This window comes from Liolophura sinensis, chromosome 10 (genome assembly GCF_032854445.1).
Source record: "Liolophura sinensis isolate JHLJ2023 chromosome 10, CUHK_Ljap_v2, whole genome shotgun sequence".
Taxonomy (NCBI): Eukaryota; Metazoa; Mollusca; class Polyplacophora; order Chitonida; family Chitonidae; genus Liolophura; species Liolophura sinensis.
Genome location: NC_088304.1, coordinates 15,802,704 through 15,821,946, shown reverse-complemented (window position 1 = coordinate 15,821,946; position 19,243 = coordinate 15,802,704). Strand labels below are relative to the sequence as shown.

The 19,243-nt window shown below is 39.5% G+C and overlaps 1 protein-coding gene across 1 annotated transcript; it reads left to right on the top strand.

Moving 5' to 3' along the window:
• The first annotated feature begins 222 nt into the window (after positions 1-222).
• On the top strand, positions 223-16,317 carry LOC135476101 (cytochrome P450 3A24-like). The gene is made up of 14 exons (XM_064756000.1): positions 223-346; positions 2,485-2,581; positions 3,140-3,192; positions 3,662-3,758; positions 5,369-5,497; positions 6,601-6,689; positions 7,112-7,254; positions 7,552-7,676; positions 7,806-7,935; positions 9,099-9,256; positions 10,167-10,258; positions 10,460-10,597; positions 10,986-11,145; positions 12,357-16,317. Exons 1-14 carry the CDS (start codon positions 273-275, stop codon positions 12,435-12,437), a joined length of 1,566 nt encoding a protein of 521 aa, XP_064612070.1. The 5' UTR covers positions 223-272; the 3' UTR covers positions 12,438-16,317.
• Positions 16,318-19,243: the final 2,926 nt, after the last annotated feature.

The following is a 19,243-nucleotide window of genomic DNA, read 5'->3' as shown; positions in this document are numbered from 1 at the left end:
CGTATGAATCTCGTTGTGAGGGTAAAGTAGATACTCCATATCGTGAAGCAACTGTTTTCTCTGCGAACAACAGGCCAAACTAGGCCACAATGCAAACCTCGCGCATGTGCCCTTCTTACCGAGACTAATTCAGCGGATGTTTTGAAGGCACACGTACAGTATATATATATATATATAGCTCAGAGGTCATTGCACTATCCCTCCAGTTCTCCAGCAGCCTGCACTCTTTCTGCCCTGGGTTGTAGATCGTGCACGCTCGTCGATTCATCACCATGGAAATACTAGGCCTGGTTGACATCCCGCTGTGGTTTCTAATACTCCTGACACTAACAGTCCTGTTTTATTTGTAAGTATTAAACCTTTTGATTACAAGTAGGACATATATGACTGCAGGTGGAGTGTGGTGTGTATTCAAATGTCAAAAACGGTGGTACTCTAGCAATCAAACCTCACAAAATCCCAACAGTGTTATGCAGATGGAAAAGACGTAACACATATGCATCGAAAACAGTATTATTTTGTGCAAAAAGTTGTCATTTCCTTAAGGATATCGATTCCTTTTTACATACTTTTTATGACTGTACGAGACAGCTGAATGGTTCAAACTTCTCACGGTGTGTGGACTCAGATAGCAGGGTGGAGAAGTGACTCAGAATAGGTGACCTAGAAAACGAACTGCGTGTGGTGTATGTATAAGATAGCCTGTAGGCCTACTGTGAGGAATGCTAAGCACTATACTAGGCTGTTCTGCAGTTAACTTTTTCAGTTGCTTTAAGTTTAACAGAAAAGACAGCAAGTACCGCGACCTTCACTATTTCGGAAGAGGACAGAAACCGACCTAAACGTGTTTGGAACATGTGTTTATTGATTTATTCATTTGATTGGTGTTTTACGCCGTTCTCAGGAATATTTCACTTACACGAAGGCGGTCAGTATTATGGTGGGAGAAAACCGGACAGAGCCCGGCGGAAACCCACGACCATCCGCAGGTTGCTGGCAGACCTTCCCAAGCACGGCCGCTGGAACATGTAACTCTATGAATCATCTTTTAAATGGAAATTTTATGTGGCCATGGGATACGCCAAATTACAAAAATCGGAAACACGATCTCGCGTCTCTCGTGCCCAACATGCACATGGCCTGAGGGCAAAAATAGATACGCGTGACGTCAGCAGAAGAGCTGGCGGCGCGTTCAATTTCCTCAATGCGCCCGATTTTGTTTACTTTGAACTACAACATCTCGGTCATGCAACATTACGAAAGTGACAAGATATGTTTATATATGTATATATATATATGTGAATGGATATGATAACTTTATGTGGGGTACATTAATGTGTATATACAGAGAAGTGTTTCCTTTACTTTTAAAGAAGAAGAAAACATAAAAATGATGGCAAAATCAGATGAAAGAGCTTCAAAACTTATTTGCAAATATGATCTTTAATATTTTTTTTAATTTTTTTTTTCAAGAGGAAAGGGTATTTGTGATGCTTGTCTAATAAATTTACTTGAATGTAAATTTGTTGTTTATATCGAAACATATGCATTTAACCTAAATTAATATAATATTGTTGAACATATTAAAAATATGAATATGATCAAAATTTAGGTTTAATACATTTGTTAGCTGAAAAGAACAAATTCTGGTGCAAAAATATTTATTAAACCTGTATTACATCCTCATTTATAACATTATTAAAGAAAGACTATAAATACCAAAAGGTGGTCCGAAATACCCACCATACAAAAATTATTTGCAAATGTCTTCTTCTCCTTAAGGAAAAATCGGAAAAATATTGAAGACCACACTGAAAAATAACTTTTCGCACTCTTTTATCTGAACTTTATGTCATTTTTATGTTTTCTCCACCTTTAACTCTTAACATCATTTTGAACTTTTATAACACTCTTCTTGTCAAACTATGTAAATAAGTCATTAAATTCTATTGTTTGAATTTGTTTGGGTTTTTACAAACAAAGTAAAATGGGGAAAAAAGCAGTGCTATACACAAAAGCCACAAATAAAGCATAAAGATAGATAACCTATTTGCAGAGTTACTGGAAACCAGCTTGACGTATCAGCCAAGACCTGGAGCTCAGAAGATTCTCATATTAATGCCTTTAAGTTTTATAGCCATATTTCGCGTAAACATCTGGTCCACGCTGGCTCAGATGGTTAAACCTGGGCTCGCTTTACGTGAAAAGGTTTTTCAGGTACCTGAATAGGGTCAGTGGTTTTTCTCCGGCCACTCGTATTTCCACCAAACCTCACCACCGTCACACAGGTGACACATGTTTTTAAAACGAATCAATCAAAGGATCAATGACACAAACATTGTGTGGACGACTCGTATCTGATCTAATACCCAGTCATGGTTTGTGTGTGTGTGTGTGTGTGTGTGTGTGTGTGTGTATGTGTACACATGGGGTTTAACGTCGGTGTTTTTGCCAGTCTGTACCATGACAATGATCTTATTTCAGCTATTCAACGGCTAATCATGGCATGTTCCCAAAGATGGGTGTGAAGGGTCCCAAACCAATCCCAGTGTTCGGCAATATGCACGAAATTGTGAGAAAGGTATTGACTAGATAATTGGGCATAAAAGAATCCGTAAGAAACAAAGATCTTACTTAAGACATCTCTATCTAAATATGTTTACATTTATCTAGTGTGAAACGTAAATATTTCAAATCAAGTTTCAAATCAAATTTAGTTTGTGTCGTTCTCTTTGAATATTAAACATATCTCAAAGAGAACTGTCAGATCAATTAGACTGGATATAAAGGTCCACAGTCAACAGTCCCTGTGTAGCAGACAGCATGTGTTTCTGACGATTTTTTCCAAAGAAACTACAATTCCCCAAAAGTTCGAAAAAGAAAAACAGACAAAAGATGTGCTCTGGCCATAACAAAGGAGGCGTTAATAAAGGTCAGTGTCATTCGGGAGTTCTCATTTCTTTTAAATGATTACCTCGAATATGATGTCAACGTTTAGCCTTGATTAATCATATGGTCTTAATGACTTTGTCATGAAGATGACGTTTCTTACCATTTCATGCCATAAATTAATGGCATTATTCTTAAGTAACCGCAAAACAACAATAAAATGCCCTGTAATACTTTTTTGTTTTTGTAGGGCATTATTGAGGCTGAGTCAGAATGGGTGAGACAGTTCGGACGAGTATATGGGTACGTGACTTACACATGTTTATGTTTCAAATAACGTCATTTTAAAAGCGTGACAACGTGTATTTGTTTAGTAAGATGGTTTAAAAGAATGTGAATATAGATGAACATGTAGGATAAATGTGGGTACCACTGCTACTGACCCTAAATCAGCAAATGTTACCTACCGGATATACACGACGGATGGGTGTCGATCGAGGTGTCTTATTCAAAATCTGCATATTGTAAAAGTCCTTCCAACTGGGCAAATGTTTCAGTATATGAAAGGAGACGGGAGGCATGTTTTCTAGCAATAGAGGTGTTTGTAAAAGTAGAAGGTAAAAAAACCTTGCCAATCCTAACAGAGATAAGAGGGCGTCTGGTAAAACATTTCACACACGAAAGTGATATCAAATGATACCAACACTTTTAATGACGATCTTTCCCACTGGTTAATATCTTTCATGTTTTATTAATGTACATGAATCTTTAGGATCCATGAAGGCCATTACCCACTGCTGATAGTTGGAGACGTGGAGATGCTCAGAGACATCACTGTCAAACACTTCAACAACTTCACCAATAGACGGGTAAGGAACATTTTCTGTCGAACTGAACTGTTTGGCAGTGTGATCATGTCTGTAACGATCTGTCTAATTTTCGGTAACAAGGCAGAGCCATGTTCCAGGTGTTAAAGGGACTTACGTTTCAACAATCTGAATACACTAGGTGCAGGTTCAAATTCGACCTGAGACGTGAAATTTGTAGACATCTTCTCTTACAGGGGCCCTGGTGATAGTGATAGGGCACTCTTTTGTTGCTGAAGGTAAAAATAATCCTAATGTACCACGTGAGCTATCAGAAATGTTAGGCAACTACTACAGGTTACATTTTCTATCCCATGGGGACCTGGGGAAGAGTTTCCGAAAAAGTTATTTAGAATAAACGAACACTGGAGAAAAATGAAGAGCTGAGACTTTGCGTACTTAAAAAGTTCCTGAAACAAAGCGTTGTCAGTGGCCTATCCAGAAAATGTCGAGACGGGTGATTGGTAAATTAATGACAGCAAATGTTGCCTAACAATTTTGAAACGTTGCACGATGCTAGTGTGGCCATTGTGCAGTCATCTTACTTTCCCTGAGTCTTGTCTACCATGTACATGGTAAATGCTTATCTGTACGCCACCAGTGGGAAAGTTCGTCAGTAACCTGTCAGAGGTCGATGGTACACCACGGCTACTACACGGCTACTCCGGATTACCCCACCCATAGAACTGACCGCCTCCCTATGAGTGAGCAACTTTTGAGTATGACGTTAAACCATGGCCAAAACGAATGAAGCATATTTCTTTCTGTAAAACGCAGATTACTTTCTGTGAAGCGCGGAAGGTTGAGTATACCATAGGCTGGACAAGTAGTTCTGTAAAGTGTGCTGTTCTGGGCCCATAGCAAATCCCTTCCCTTCTTGGCCCTATAACCTAGATAACAAAACATTGTCACGACAAATAGGACTTACGAAGTTTTGTAGAAGTGGACCCTGGATACCATAAGGCTACAGTTAATAAGCATCGGGTTAGATGACCATACTTGGTTATGCCTGTTGAGTGAGTGCTTGGGGTTTAACGTCGTACTTAACGATTTTTCAGTAACATGACGTCAAAGGAATCCTTAGAGTGCGTGTAATGTGCTGCCTTGTTGCAGGACGCATTTTCACCTTATCTAGTACTGCTTCACTGAGACGCCTTACCGAAGGTAAGTAAGCCGCCCCGCCCGAGCCATATCAGCCACTGATACGGGTCAACCAGTCGTTGCACTATCCCCTTCATTCTCAGCGCAACTTCCTCTTTAAGGCCTTAGTGTGACCCGAGACAGGATTGACCCCGGATCTATCGCCCCCGAAGCTCTCTACCAGCTGTGCTATCGGGGCCGGTCCTTACGCCTGTTGAATGGATGTTCTATGGGCCTGTATTGTTCTATCTGAAGAGTACATCCCTGCTTGATACAGGTGGATTTATTTGTTTATTTTATTGATGTTTCACACCGTACTCAAGAATACTTCACTTACACGACGGCGGCCATGTTGCGAGGAAACCGGGGCATGGTGGTTGAGTAATCGATATCATGTCCAGATAAATGACTCTGTAACCTGCATGTCTTTAAACATACTTTCCAAACCACGTTTGTCTAATGTCACTGTATAGGATCTGAGTGTGAGGAAATACGGTCAACCCGTTGCTACACGACAGTTCCTTACGGCGCAAGCGGACGATGACTGGAGACACAACCGTATAACCTTATCGCCAGCTTTCAGCACTGCTAAGCTTAAAAGGGTAAATAATCTGATTTGTCTCTTCTATAAGCGGGTTTCCTTTGACACTGCTTTCTATCACATACCGTTCGTTAGTTACCCGCGTGATACAGACAAGATGACAAATGTATGGGTCTCAAGTTCTATTTATTCAGTGATCAACGCTTGGGTATAAGTAATAATACCGTTACCAAGCATTATAATGTGAGTACCTAGGCCGTACGTGGGCAGATCTGGCAGCAACTGGCTGATGGCCGTGGGTTTCCGCCGGGCTCTGCCCGGTTTCCTCCCACCATAATGATGGCCACCGTCGTATAAGTGAAATATTCTTGAGAACGGCGTAAAACACCAATAAAATAAATAAATAAATATGAGTACCTATACCGAAACGTCGCTCACTGAATAAATAGTATTTGTGATCTATAGATTTGTTATGTTATCCAACTTCATATGCCGAGGTTCAGAAGCATGTAATATTTTGCCATACGCATACAGGATAGTCGGTACACACAACCTCTGAAAACACGGATCACTTTCAGTCTTTTTCTTCAAAGCGCACTCCGCCAAAGAAAATCATGAAATAGAATCAAATTCAAATTATGGTGCATTTATAGCAAATACTCAGCTCGGCTCTTCACAGCTCGATCCAAAATTCTATAACTTGCTATGAATTTAAGACAAAATTGATCTAATTTAAATAACAGAAAAATAGAGAGAACTCCAGACATTGAACTCACCTACGGATGAACCGAGTGCAGTCTCTCTAGTTATAGCAAGCGAAACGTTCGTTGGCGTTTAGATCATTTTGAAAGTAAAGGATAAATGGATTTTCTGTTTAAGTTTTCTTCAGCATCGCAGGCGTTTTAAAAACGTCAAAAACCTAAGAACATATAAAATGAAGTAGTGATCATTGGAAGCACCACTGAACTCTGTATCCTAAAAATCACCTTTACTTATGTGTTATTGTCTTTCTGTCCATGCTAACTTTATATGTAAATTTTCTTGGAACGACCGCTTAATTTATTGTACATTCATATAATACTACCGCAATACCTATTAGATTACACATAAGTAAACAACTCGTGTGACTTTTGCATAATAACTTGTCTTTTTGTTGTTTGCCAGATGTATGACAATGTTAGCAAGGCGGCACAGAACTTGGTGAAAACTGTCAAACCATTGGCCGACAAAGGAGAACCATTCGATGTTAAAGAGTAAGACTTTCGTCGACTACCTTTCACATAACAAACTTTCTGTAGGATCTCAATACAAAAAGAGATGACAAAGTGATTCACAAACCTCTTCCATGAACAAAGTTTTATTATGTTTCTAAATTTTATGGGCAAATGAAAATATATCAACGTTGTTTTTGGTCTGTTTGGTGCAACTTTCAACCATTTCAAGTTCGGATTTAGGACTGAGGGAAATTTTGCCCCCTAACACAGTGTTTTGGACATAAATACGGAATCATCTTATCTTAGTTTGCGTCGTCAACAGCATTTTTACAAAAATGACTTGATTTCTTGAACTCGGTGTAATTCTAACTCATCAACTAAATAAAGGAAATGACTTCGAGACGCCAAGTTGGTAACCCTGTTTATGAGGTGAAGGCATTGATTAATCTTTTATTTTCTAGACTTGCAAACGGCTATTCTATGGAAGTTATAGCTTCCAGTTTATTCGGCTTGGATGTCGATGCGACTACGGCCCAATCTTTCACCACTTATGCTAGGAAATTCTTCGAGGGTTCTCTCTTGAATCCCCACTTTCTAGTGGCGTGTGAGTATCTTTGATTACGGCATATAAACTTACATATAAATACCAATCAAATAAATCAAATAAATAAATCTATAATCATCAAGAAGATGAGGCCTCCATGGCTTAGTGCCCAGCGTGCGAGCTCAGCACAATGACCCAGAAGTCTCTCTCCAATGCGGTCGCTATGAATTTAAGCCCACTTTATGCAAGAGGAGGAACATGCTTGAGTATGGCGTAAAAACACTTAATCAAAAAACATAAATACCGAGAAGATTTTTATCATAATGAATAGCCTCTTCTACAATTGTATTTCTGCAGTTTTTATGCCGTCCCTCCTTCCTCTGATCGGATTGTTCAAGGTATCAATGGTACCGGCTGACTCGATGGTTTACTTCACAAAATTGGTTCAAAACGCCTTGAAGGAACGAAGAAATAATCCCAAGGTTGGTATTATTATTGTAAATGCTGTTCTGACATTTGAACTTACAGGCAACAGGAAAAGCTTATTTTGTGTTCGTATTTTGTGTTTCAAATTATTGTTTGTATACTATACGTATATTTTGTGTTCGCAGGAGTTCGTGGACTTTCTGCAGATTATGGTGACTGCGGAAAACCAGGCCCGTGACCACACAGCTCACGTGGACGATCACCCGGACAACGTGATTGACTCTACTCATTGGGTGGACAAGAGAAAAGGGCAAGGTCATTGTCCCAAGTACACATATTCTAAAACACAACTTGGCATGGTCAAATGTTTTTCTTTCGTTTCGCTTCACGCGATGCCTTGACGGCAGGTAGTTCGACACAGGTACATTTTTGACTTAATTGGATCATTCTTTAGAATCTCTCAGCATGCATTTTTCTTCAGAGGTTGTTAAATATATTTTGTGGTATCATGTTACCTCAAACCTACCTGGTACACTTACCACAGAACCTGACTGGTTACAACTGGTTCCTTTGCCATGGTACTTTACAACGAAGTACATATAGCAAAACTGTACCCAGTTAGTTGTCGTTAGTTCAGCTGTTGATTTGCATCATTAGAGTTGCACGTGTTTGCCGGATTATATCCAGAGCTCGAATCGAACCTCGGACGCCGTTGGTTAACGCCCAGTCGTCTCCCAGCAGACGCCGTTAGTTTTCTTAGCACTCAGATAGAAGACTAACTCGGCGACCGACTCCCTTTTTTCGTTTTTTCTTAAGTGTGTCTGCTTTGTGGAAAACGCCGTTCATGTTGTTTTCTTAACATTATGGTAGTTTTTATTTCCGCCATGGAAACAGCTACCTGTATATCATGAGACATGAGACCAGTGTAAATACTGAACTGAGCTAAATTTGATCTTATTCATGAAAGTTTATATGACATTTGTATGGGGCACATGTTAATCGTTTTAATGTATTTTAAAAACATGATAAACCCTGGATTAATCTCTCACGGAGAGATAGTTAGTCCGGATGTTAGGCAAATCCATTGATTCATAACTGAGCTGTATGTCAGGGCGCGGTACCCTATCAGTCAAGAGCAGTATTAACTCGAGCGTACCATTGGTACAGTTACCTTAGACACCCACTTAATTATCTCTGACAAAATCAACCAATCAGTGGTTATGTTAGATTTATCTGTACAGACAAAATCAACCAATCAGTGGTTATGTTAGATGTATCTGTACAGCCATATTCAACTTGGCTGCTTGGCTGACAAGGTAATGTCTGCTCTTATGCAGGACTTATGCCGGACCACATCTATTCCCTGTTTATGTTTTGGAATGTGTCATAAATTATTTTTCCACATCGCTTTTAATGGCTTGGTACGTTTCACACATTTAAGTCATGCCATTTCTGTATATATTCACTCCCATATCAAGGTCTGACCGATGATGAAATTTTGGCCCAGAGTATCACGTTTCTGGTGGCCGGATTTGACACCACGGCGACATCCCTGACCTATGTCCTGTACAATTTGGCCTTAAACCCAAAATGTCAAGACAAACTGATCGCAGAGATTGACGAACAGTTCCCTGGTGTAAGTAGTCTTCGGGCGCATCACATCCAAAATTTGCTTTACTCTCAGTGCATTTTCACTTAGCTGGTGCTGATATTAACAGTGTCAATTAAAAGGCATATGAAGGCACACCTTTTTTTGTTAGTCATTTTTAGTAAAAAAAAAACTGGTCTTGGATGCATGGATCCTGCATTAGGCTTAATGTGCGCACATACAACCACATACAAGGCCTTTATTCTCGAATCATTTTGTTAATTTTATAAATTTGGTCTAAATAAGTGAATTATTGTGAATAATTTCAGGTTAGAAATATTCAGGAATTTTTTTAAAACATTTCTTACAATTAATGTTTCGAAAGTTTAAAATTATTTACAGTTTGGCTCCGAAGATGCGCCGGTAGAATGCCGTATTGAGAAATACTGTTCTTCATATCAGCCTTGTCTTTCCAGTCTACCACAGTTTTACTACTGATACATGTACTAATGTGGCTTTGGGACCTCAGAGAGTTGGGTGCACCTCCCGACGTTTACAATGTTTGATTAAATGACTTGTGTATGCACCACAATGCCACCAAAACAACTCTTACAAGTGCAGAAATGTGGATAAGTCTGGTACAAAACGAAGAAAACTATACGTACTGCCCAAAAAGGGACCCAAACTATATTATCCGCAATCTCTGATTCTTATTTAGTATTTAAATGATTGATATGAACGCTAATCTTAGATTTCTGCCAAATGTTAAGTAACAAATAAATTTGATTCCAGATAAACACACCGTATTATCTCAGGTAAAAACTTACCTCTATTGTTATTATAATTTTAAAAAAATACACAAAATGTATTATAGCTCTTAAACTATGTAATATTTAAACAGGGAAGTAAATGCCGACGTGTTAAACTTGTCTTCATTTCTGGGTTACCATTCCTGCAGGGAACTCTACCAAGTTACGACTCCCTGCAAGACCTCCAGTATCTAGATATGGTCATCTGTGAAAGCTTGCGACTGAACCCACCGGTTGCAAGGTATGTGCGAACTGACTTTCCGAATATTCAGAACTGGTAAGAGAACTTTTCTGAAAAGTGATATTTGGGGGAGTGTCAGTACGGATTCGCAGTACATGTACATCCATCCATGTCATATAATGACTTGTTGACCAGGCGAAAAACCACCGAGGCAATTTACAAAAGTATAATTTGATCTGAAATGCGTTTCTCTTTTATTAGGATGGATCGTGTGTGTAACAAGACTACAGAAGTCCATGGTTACAAGATACCGGAGGGGATGGGCATAGCTTTGCCTATTTACAACATTCATCATGACCCGGAGTACTGGCCCGACCCGGACAAGTTTGATCCGGAAAGGTAAAAGTAATATAGGAAACGTTGATTGTGAGAAAAATCGAGTTGGGAATTTGCGGGAAAGTTAAAGGAAAATAAGTACAAACACCCAAAATAATGCCCCAAGAATTAGTGAATTTAGGTGTGCGATACACGTTGTAAAACTGCCTCTCTTGCTCAAGTGGCTTTGGTGCTCTGAACATAAACGCAAAAGACGCGTAAAACCAAAGCAGCGGCGACGGCAAAACAGATGTCTAATAGTCACTTGGCCGATGAAATCCGGCCTCCTCTCAGTTTGCCTCTGTTAGGGTTTATTCTAACTGTCCATGTAAATGCTTAATAAGTAGCTAAATTAACTTACCCACCACATAGCATAAATGTTTATTATTCAAACTTTCGATGTGGTTTCAAGGTTCAGCCCAGAGAACAAAAAGACCCATCGACCCCTCCAGTGGCTGGCTTTTGGTTACGGTCCCCGGAGCTGTATTGGCATGAGGCTGGCAATGATGGAGATGAAGCTGGGACTTGTTCAGCTACTACAGAGATACCGATTTGTCCCCAACAACAAAACCGTGAGTCTGATAGACTATACATAAGGTTATGAAAGAAAAGGTTGATAAAGAAATACGTTTTGCATATATGGTGGCCAACAGCTATTCTTTCTGCTCCACCAAAAAGATTAGCGTACTGTAGTATATCTGGGAGGTTTCAATATTTACACAACATTTGCCTATCGGAGTGTTTTGAGTTAAGCATGGCTGTTAATGCTAATGAGTTGGGGAAACGGATCGGGCCAGACAAAAAACACCATAACTTGCAAGGTACTTGACAAATCTTTTGATACCAAGCTCAGACAAATCAAGGTATCCTCAGTGGATTGGAAATGAATCGGAAGAATCCTTGTATGGCTCGACCAGCAAGTATGGTAGAACTTGAAACTGAGACCTTACAAATCAAGCGTCTATTTTAACTTGTGCTTTTTATGCAAGTAAACTTCAGTATTTATTTATTTGTTTGATCGATGTTTTACGCTGTACTGAAGAATATTTCAATTATACGACTGGGGCCAACATTATGATGGAAGGAAACCCACGACCATCCGCAGGATATTGGCTGACCTTCCTTCATTCCAGGAAGCCAGGATAGGCTGGACTTGAAACTCATAGCAACCATATTGGTGAGAGGATTCTGGGTCACCGTGCTGCACCAGCACGCTAACCACTAGGCTACTGAGCCACCAAGGAAGCTTTAGTACAGAAATATCCTTAAAACCTTCTTACCAGAAACTTTTACTAATATGCGAGTAGTTTTGGTTTAAAACAGTGAAAAGCTTGAATTCATTATGTACTGGACTCTGATATTGGTTAAAGCAAGAGTTATGAAACTGAAGTTTTCTGCTTTAATTTTTGTGACGTCTGTACGAGTGTGCATTATTTACTCATGCATTGAGTTATGTCACATTAAATCCGGTGTTTGAGTTGAAACCGTGACGCCATTAGCACCTAAAGTGCCCAATAAATTTCCCTCTGGAAAACATGTACCGATGATTACTTGGATTTCATTCAGTAAAACAAAAACAAAAGCAAACAAATAAAATAGTTTTCTTTCCACTGACATTTGCTTCATTTTTAATTTTCTGTATTTGAAATTATCTTAAAAATTCCCCAAGGTATCTGACGTTTTTAAATGACGAATTTCAAAGCCGAAACAGGGTTTTCGTGGTTAATGAAAATTCGCAGTTATCTAAATGTTTAGCTCTAAACACTATTGTTACATTTTGCAGGTGCCCTTGAGGTTTGGGTCAAACTTTATGCTGACTAAGACAAAAGATGGGGTATGGCTGACGGCGCAGAACAGGAAGTAGAAAAAAATCACTGTCAGTAAAATGTAATGAAAAAAAGTCCGGATCTATGGGATAACTTGCTGGCTTTAATCAGTACGGGGAAACAGTTTGCCATAGCCAAGTAAACTCTTGGTCATCAGAATGAATCAATTTTAAATGAGCTGACATTACGGAGGATTTCCGTCATGCGAACGGCTGTGCTCTAAAATACAAGTAATTAGTGAATAAATTATAATTTATCTGGATGGTAGACAGCATGGATTTTTTTCACAATACCTGTCGATGTTCCCACGTCAGCAGCTCTTTAACAACACAACGCACACACATACTTGCGTACTGGTCGATAAAAATTGATCCGCAGTTACAACAGCGTCGAAGAAAACACCACAGTTTTGATAGGATTTGATTACAACAGAAAGAACCTCCTCTAAGACGTATAATAGTTTAGACAGTAGTTTGCAGTGAGCGGTTAGCAGTTCAAGGGGGGACCAGTCATTATTTTAATAAAAAGTACTATTCATTACTACTACACCTACAGAATTCAAACTTGGTGTGTTAATGACACCGAATGCGGGCGATCATCCGAATTACAACACCAAGGGGCGCTTCTGCAAATAACTGTCAAGTCCATCAATATTACACCTACGGACTTCAAACTTGGTATATGAATGATACTTAATGTGGGCTATCACGTGATATACATATTCGATCTGAATTACAACACCGGGTATCACATGATAGACCGCATTAAGTGTCATTTACATTCCAGGTTTTAAGTCTGTAAGTGTAGTATTAGTGGAGATAATGACCCGATAGTTGTTCAGACAGTGATTCACAAAAGTGATTCACCTGGTGTTGCGGTATGATTTGTCTAACTCTACATGTGGTATGAAATGGTGTTCCTCTTATACCCATTCGTGCCTCACATAGTGTTGCGGTATGAGTTGTCTAATTCTACATGTTGTATGAAATGGTGTTCTTCTTATAACCATTCGTGCCTCACCTGGTGTTGCGGTATGAGTTGTCTAATTCTACATGTGGTATGAAATGGTGTTCTTCTTATACCCATTCGTGCCTCACCTGGTGTTGCGGTATGATTTGTCTAATTCTACATGTGGTATGAAATGGTGTTCCTCTTATACCCATTCGTGCCTCACATAGTGTTGCGGTATGAGTTGTCTAATTCTACATGTTGTATGAAATGGTGTTCTTCTTATACCCATTCGTGCCTCACCTGGTGTTGCGGTATGAGTTGTCTAATTCTACATGTGGTATGAAATGGTGTTCTTCTTATACCCATTCGTGCCTCACCTGGTGTTGCGGTATGCTTTGTCTAACTCTACATGTTGTATGAAATGGTGTTCTTCTTATACCCATTCGTGCCTCACATAGTGTTGCGGTATGAGTTGTCTAATTCTACATGTTGTATGAAATGGTGTTCTTCTTATACCCATTCGTGCCTCACCTGGTGTTGCGGTATGAGTTGTCTAATTCTACATGTGGTATGAAATGGTGTTCTTCTTATACCCATTCGTGCCATCTCCTGGTGTTGCGGTATGATTTGTCTAACTCTACATGTTTTATGAAATGGTGTTCTTCTTATACCCATTCGTGCCACACCTGGTGTTGCGGTATGCTTTGTCTAACTCTACATGTTGTATGAAATGGTGTTCTTCTTATACCCATTCGTGCCACACCTGGTGTTGCGGTATGATTTGTCTAACTCTACATGTTGTATGAAATGGTGTTCTTCTTATACCCATTCGTGCCACACCTGGTGTTGCGGTATGATTTGTCTGATTCTACATGTGGTATGAAATGGTGTTCTTCTTATACCCATTCGTGCCTCACATAGTGTTGCGGTATGATTTGTCTAACTCTACATGTTGTATGAAATGGTGTTCTTCTTATACCCATTCGTGCCACACCTGGTGTTGCGGTATGATTTGTCTAACTCTACATGTTGTATGAAATGGTGTTCTTCTTATACCCATTCGTGCCACACCTGGTGTTGCGGTATGATTTGTCTAATTCTACATGTGGTATGAAATGGTGTTCTTCTTATACCCATTCGTGCCTCACCTGGTGTTGCGGTATGATTTGTCTAACTCTACATGTGGTATGAAATGGTGTTCTTCTTATACCCATTCGTGCCACACCTGGTTTTGCGGTATGATTTGTCTAACTCTACATGTGGTATGAAATGGTGTTCTTCTTATACCCATTCGTGCCACACCTGGTGTTGCGGTATGATTTGTCTAATTCTACATGTGGTATGAAATGGTGTTCTTCTTATACCCATTCGTGCCACACCTGGTGTTGCGGTATGATTTGTCTAACTCTACATGTGGTATGAAATGGTGTTCTTCTTATACCCATTCGTGCCTCACCTGGTGTTGCGGTATGATTTGTCTAACTCTACATGTTGTATGAAATGGTGTTCTTCTTATACCCATTCGTGCCACACCTGGTGTTGCAGTATGATTTGTCTAACTCTACATGTTGTATGAAATGGTGTTCTTCTTATACCCATTCGTGCCTCACCTGGTGTTGCGGTATGATTTGTCTAACTCTACATGTTGTATGAAATGGTGTTCTTCTTATACCCATTCGTGCCTCACCTGGTGTTGCGGTATGATTTGTCTAATTCTGCAAGTGGTATGAAATGGTGTTCTTCTTATATCCATTCGTGCCACACCTGGTGTTGCGGTATGATTTGTCTAATTCTAAATGTTGTATGAAATGGTGTTCTTCTTATATCCATTCGTGCTCACCTGGTGTTGCGGTATGATTTGTCCAATTCTACATGTCATATGAAATGGTGTTCTTCTTATACCCATTCGTGCCTCACCTGGTGTTGCGGTATGATTTGTCTGATTCTACATGTCGTACGAAATGGTGTTCTTCTTATACCCATTAGTGCAATCGATTCAACAAATTGCACCGTGTGAAAAGGCCTTTACCAAGACAGCAGTAGTTTATTTATCTCTGAAGAGAATGCTACGTAGTCTGAGAACAAGATATGCAAGTATTGCATGATAACTGTTGTGTGTTCTTCTTACTTTATTTAGTAATCCAATTTTTTGGACATTATTTTTACAATTGTGTATAATCATCGTTCGTTGTTTAAGCCTAGGCTATCTGTTAACTACATTAAATTGTAACTTGGCATTATATATATATATATATATATTTATATAGACTATGTAGGGAGTTTTTGTTAGCTAACCCATATAGAATTCATTACAATATATGTTTATGTAGGTACGTCGATTTCTTGTGTGTCTTCAAATCTTGTACAGATTACAATAAGATTTGTGGTTAAAAAAAACTGGAAATAATAAAGTTACTTTGTGTTTGTACTTTTCAAGTTTGTGTTCAGGTTTTGATGCACCGTAAAGTTGAGTACAGAGAAGAGCTATACATTCAAGCTAGAACAAGAAATGGCTACCCAGTATCTAAATTCTACCTTTATTTATCCACTCTAGCTCCCAACAGGTGCGACTTTGTGTGGAAGAAGCATTTATTTAAACAACAAAGGAAACGCTGGAAAAGTACTTGCAAGTTCTATCTTCGTTAAGTGGATGGAAAAGGGGTGTCTGTTGTGTTAATAAGTGCTCTGTAGAGTACATATGCCATTAGGAACAACGGAAAAGGACTTACAGGAAACATGCCACCAGTATGTTTAGCTTATGCTCTCTGCTTTGTGTTAAAATGGGAGAGGGTGGATTATAGGGGACTTACAACATTGGGGGCATCAGCACAGGAAAGACAGGAAATGTATCACAAAGTATAAGAAAGGAGACACAAAGAGTATACAATTGTCTTTGATCTATCATATTATTCAAATCTGTGATGTGTTTCATGACTTCATCTTTTACTGTAAAATAATTAGATCTCAAACGGCGTCCTTTTGTTCTTTGTGATTTTGAGTAAGTACGGACCACAAACGTAGACTCAGGAACGCTGACATTCACAAATCCGTGTCTAAAGAGAGGCAAGTTAGGCAGTTTGGACATTTCTATGGACGATTAGCTTATCATTGAATTGAAAAAGTGTCGTTTAAATTGTTGATAACATTTCCTCCTAGCACTATGCTGGTCGCTGTCGTATAAGTGAAATATTCTTGAGTACGGCGCAAAATACCAATTAGATAAATAAGTAAACATCCTGACTGCTTTTTCAGAATCTTCACCCAAAAGGCAATGCTTCTCAGTTTTGGTGGTAAAATCTTAATTCAATTCTAATCCCATCCAGCCCGGGTAAGGTAACTCTTGATCTCAGACTTATGCTCCTTTTTCACTTTGAAGTGTAAATGCTCGCACAGCTGGCTTGTTTCTAGTACAACAGTACTCTCCCATGCTGCAATTTGTTTTACTCGGAAGTACAACCAACATTTTAAGTTACTGAGAAGAGATATAAAATAAAAGCATTATACAATGGTGTGGAAGTGGCGCATTTAGTTAGAAAATGATCACAATAATTTCGAGTATATTTGCCATATCTAAAATAACGATTTATTCTGTGTACTTGTATAAAATAGCTGGATATAATGGGTATCCCGTAAGTTCGTAATAAAGAAGATTTAGAAAAAGCATTGATTTAAGCATAATTACCAACAACAGCTAAATTACTGTAATTCACAGGTCATTATTAAGTAAATGTATGGTAAGAAAACATTCAAAGTCTTTTTGTCTCAAATGGTAGCAAAATATGCCTTGGCAAATTATATGAATAATCTAACAGGACAGTTTACTTAAGTACTGAAAACATACAAGGTAAATTGTAGGCTTATACCCAGCGGGATGCCTATCTCATATATTTATTGATTTGATTGGTGTTTTACGCCGTACTCAAGAATATTTCTCTTATACACGGCGACCAGCATTATGGTGGGAGGAAACCGGGCAGAGCCCGGGGGAAAACCACGACCATCCACAGGTTGCTGACAGACATTCCCACTTACGACCGGAGATGCCTATATCAGATGGCAGTTCATAGATTAATGGCATGACTGACGAGGATTAAGTAATTTCTGATAAAACAGAAACAGTTGAAACAATGAACCTGTACCCAGCAGGAAATGGGCACACAAAACCGTAAAACTGTTTCTAGAAGGAAAACCCCAGTTGCCAGGCTTGTCTAAAAGGAACAGGACACTAGAAGGCCAAATACGTACTAACTGGGTGGAATGGGGTGGAGTCTGTTTGTCATGTAGTGAGAAGGACACGTGGGATAAACAGAACATGTGAGGTGAGATGCAGAGGCGGGGTGTTAATTTGTTACCCCGCTTGATGCAGGCGAAAAGAACAGGACTGAAGACAGGTGTATTCCACTTTTGCCAACTCCTTTTGTTTGAAGTAGAAATGTGGAGTTGGCGAAATTGGAATGAGGGGGTGAGGGCAAGCCATATCACAGAACAAAAGCAAGTCGTGTCCGTGAAGAGGTCATTTTTTAGAATGCCCATGTTGACTGTTAGCCAGAGTGAACGATTTTCAGTCAGTAAATTAGTGTTGCCTTAACTGTACTCATGCTGAGTTGCTGGATTTATACCACCGTGGACAAACCTTTCACTACATGTGGGTGAAATGACCCATCGCCACTGGGTGCCAGAGGCCATCGAAATAACAGAGTTGGCAAAAGCGGAACTCACACCACGACCCTCTAGTCAACATGGTCAACAACACCTTTCGGGTTGACTTCAAAGTCAGATAGGATGTGAAGTTCACGCATACACTTCAGTACTCCGATGGTCATAGCGACACCCTCGTGGACATTGACAGGTACGCCTTTCCTAGAAACAGGACATACTTTGAGCTGCCTTACTACGTGGCTTGTCCCAGAAAAAGGCTCTTTCATATTCATTCTGTACGGGACCACCACAGACTCCAACATGCATGTCCTTCTGATAGCCTAAGCTATTTGAGTTTTCCCAAGTTTTACAACAGTTGACGCGACAGCTCTTTGGTATCCCCTTTGCGCGGAGAACGGAAGGCTGAAAACATTCTAACATAGTCATCATAGAGGTGTTTATGTGCCGTGCAAAGTTCGAAGAATGCCTAGGCCACAAACGAGTGGCAATGTAGGCGAAAAGTATGATAAACGGATCGAATACATGGATCTACCTAGTGCGAAAGAGAGAAGTCCTTAGGTCATTAGGAATAGTAAGAAAGGAGACTCACAGCATGCACCCTGAGTCGCCATTGTAGACCCTATGCCAAGTACCAAAATAATATAGGGCCAACAGGAGAAAGTAATTAAAGCGTGCGCACTGAGCGCCAGTGTAGACCCTATACCAAGTATTAAAATGATATAGGGCCAACAGGAGAAAGTACTCAAAGCGTGCGCACTGAGTCGCGAATGTAGACCCTATACCAAGTATTAAAATGATATATGGGCCAATAGGAGAAAGTACTTAAAGCGTGCGCACTGAGTCGTGAATGTAGACCCTATACCAAGTATTAAAATGATATAGGGCCAATAGGTTAATAACTGTAATGTAATAGCATCACCAATGTTATCTTTTTGGGGTCAGACGTAAAATACGCCCCTGCAATCACGCTCTACTTTTTTTTGAGTTATGTTGAATTTTATTATTTCCACTGATTCCAAGTGTTTTTTACTCTTTACCATACGCGAAAATACCCTCGTCATTTGGAGTAGCAACCCAGCTATAAAAAAAACGCCAACGTTTAAACCTTCTGTAGAGCGATCTATTTAAATTAAAACGCAATTTTATGAAACGTCCGGTTCCAAGAAAATAGATTTTGTATTTAGTCGGTTTTCGCTGTGCCCATTTCCAGTGAATTTAGTAAACAGATAAACGA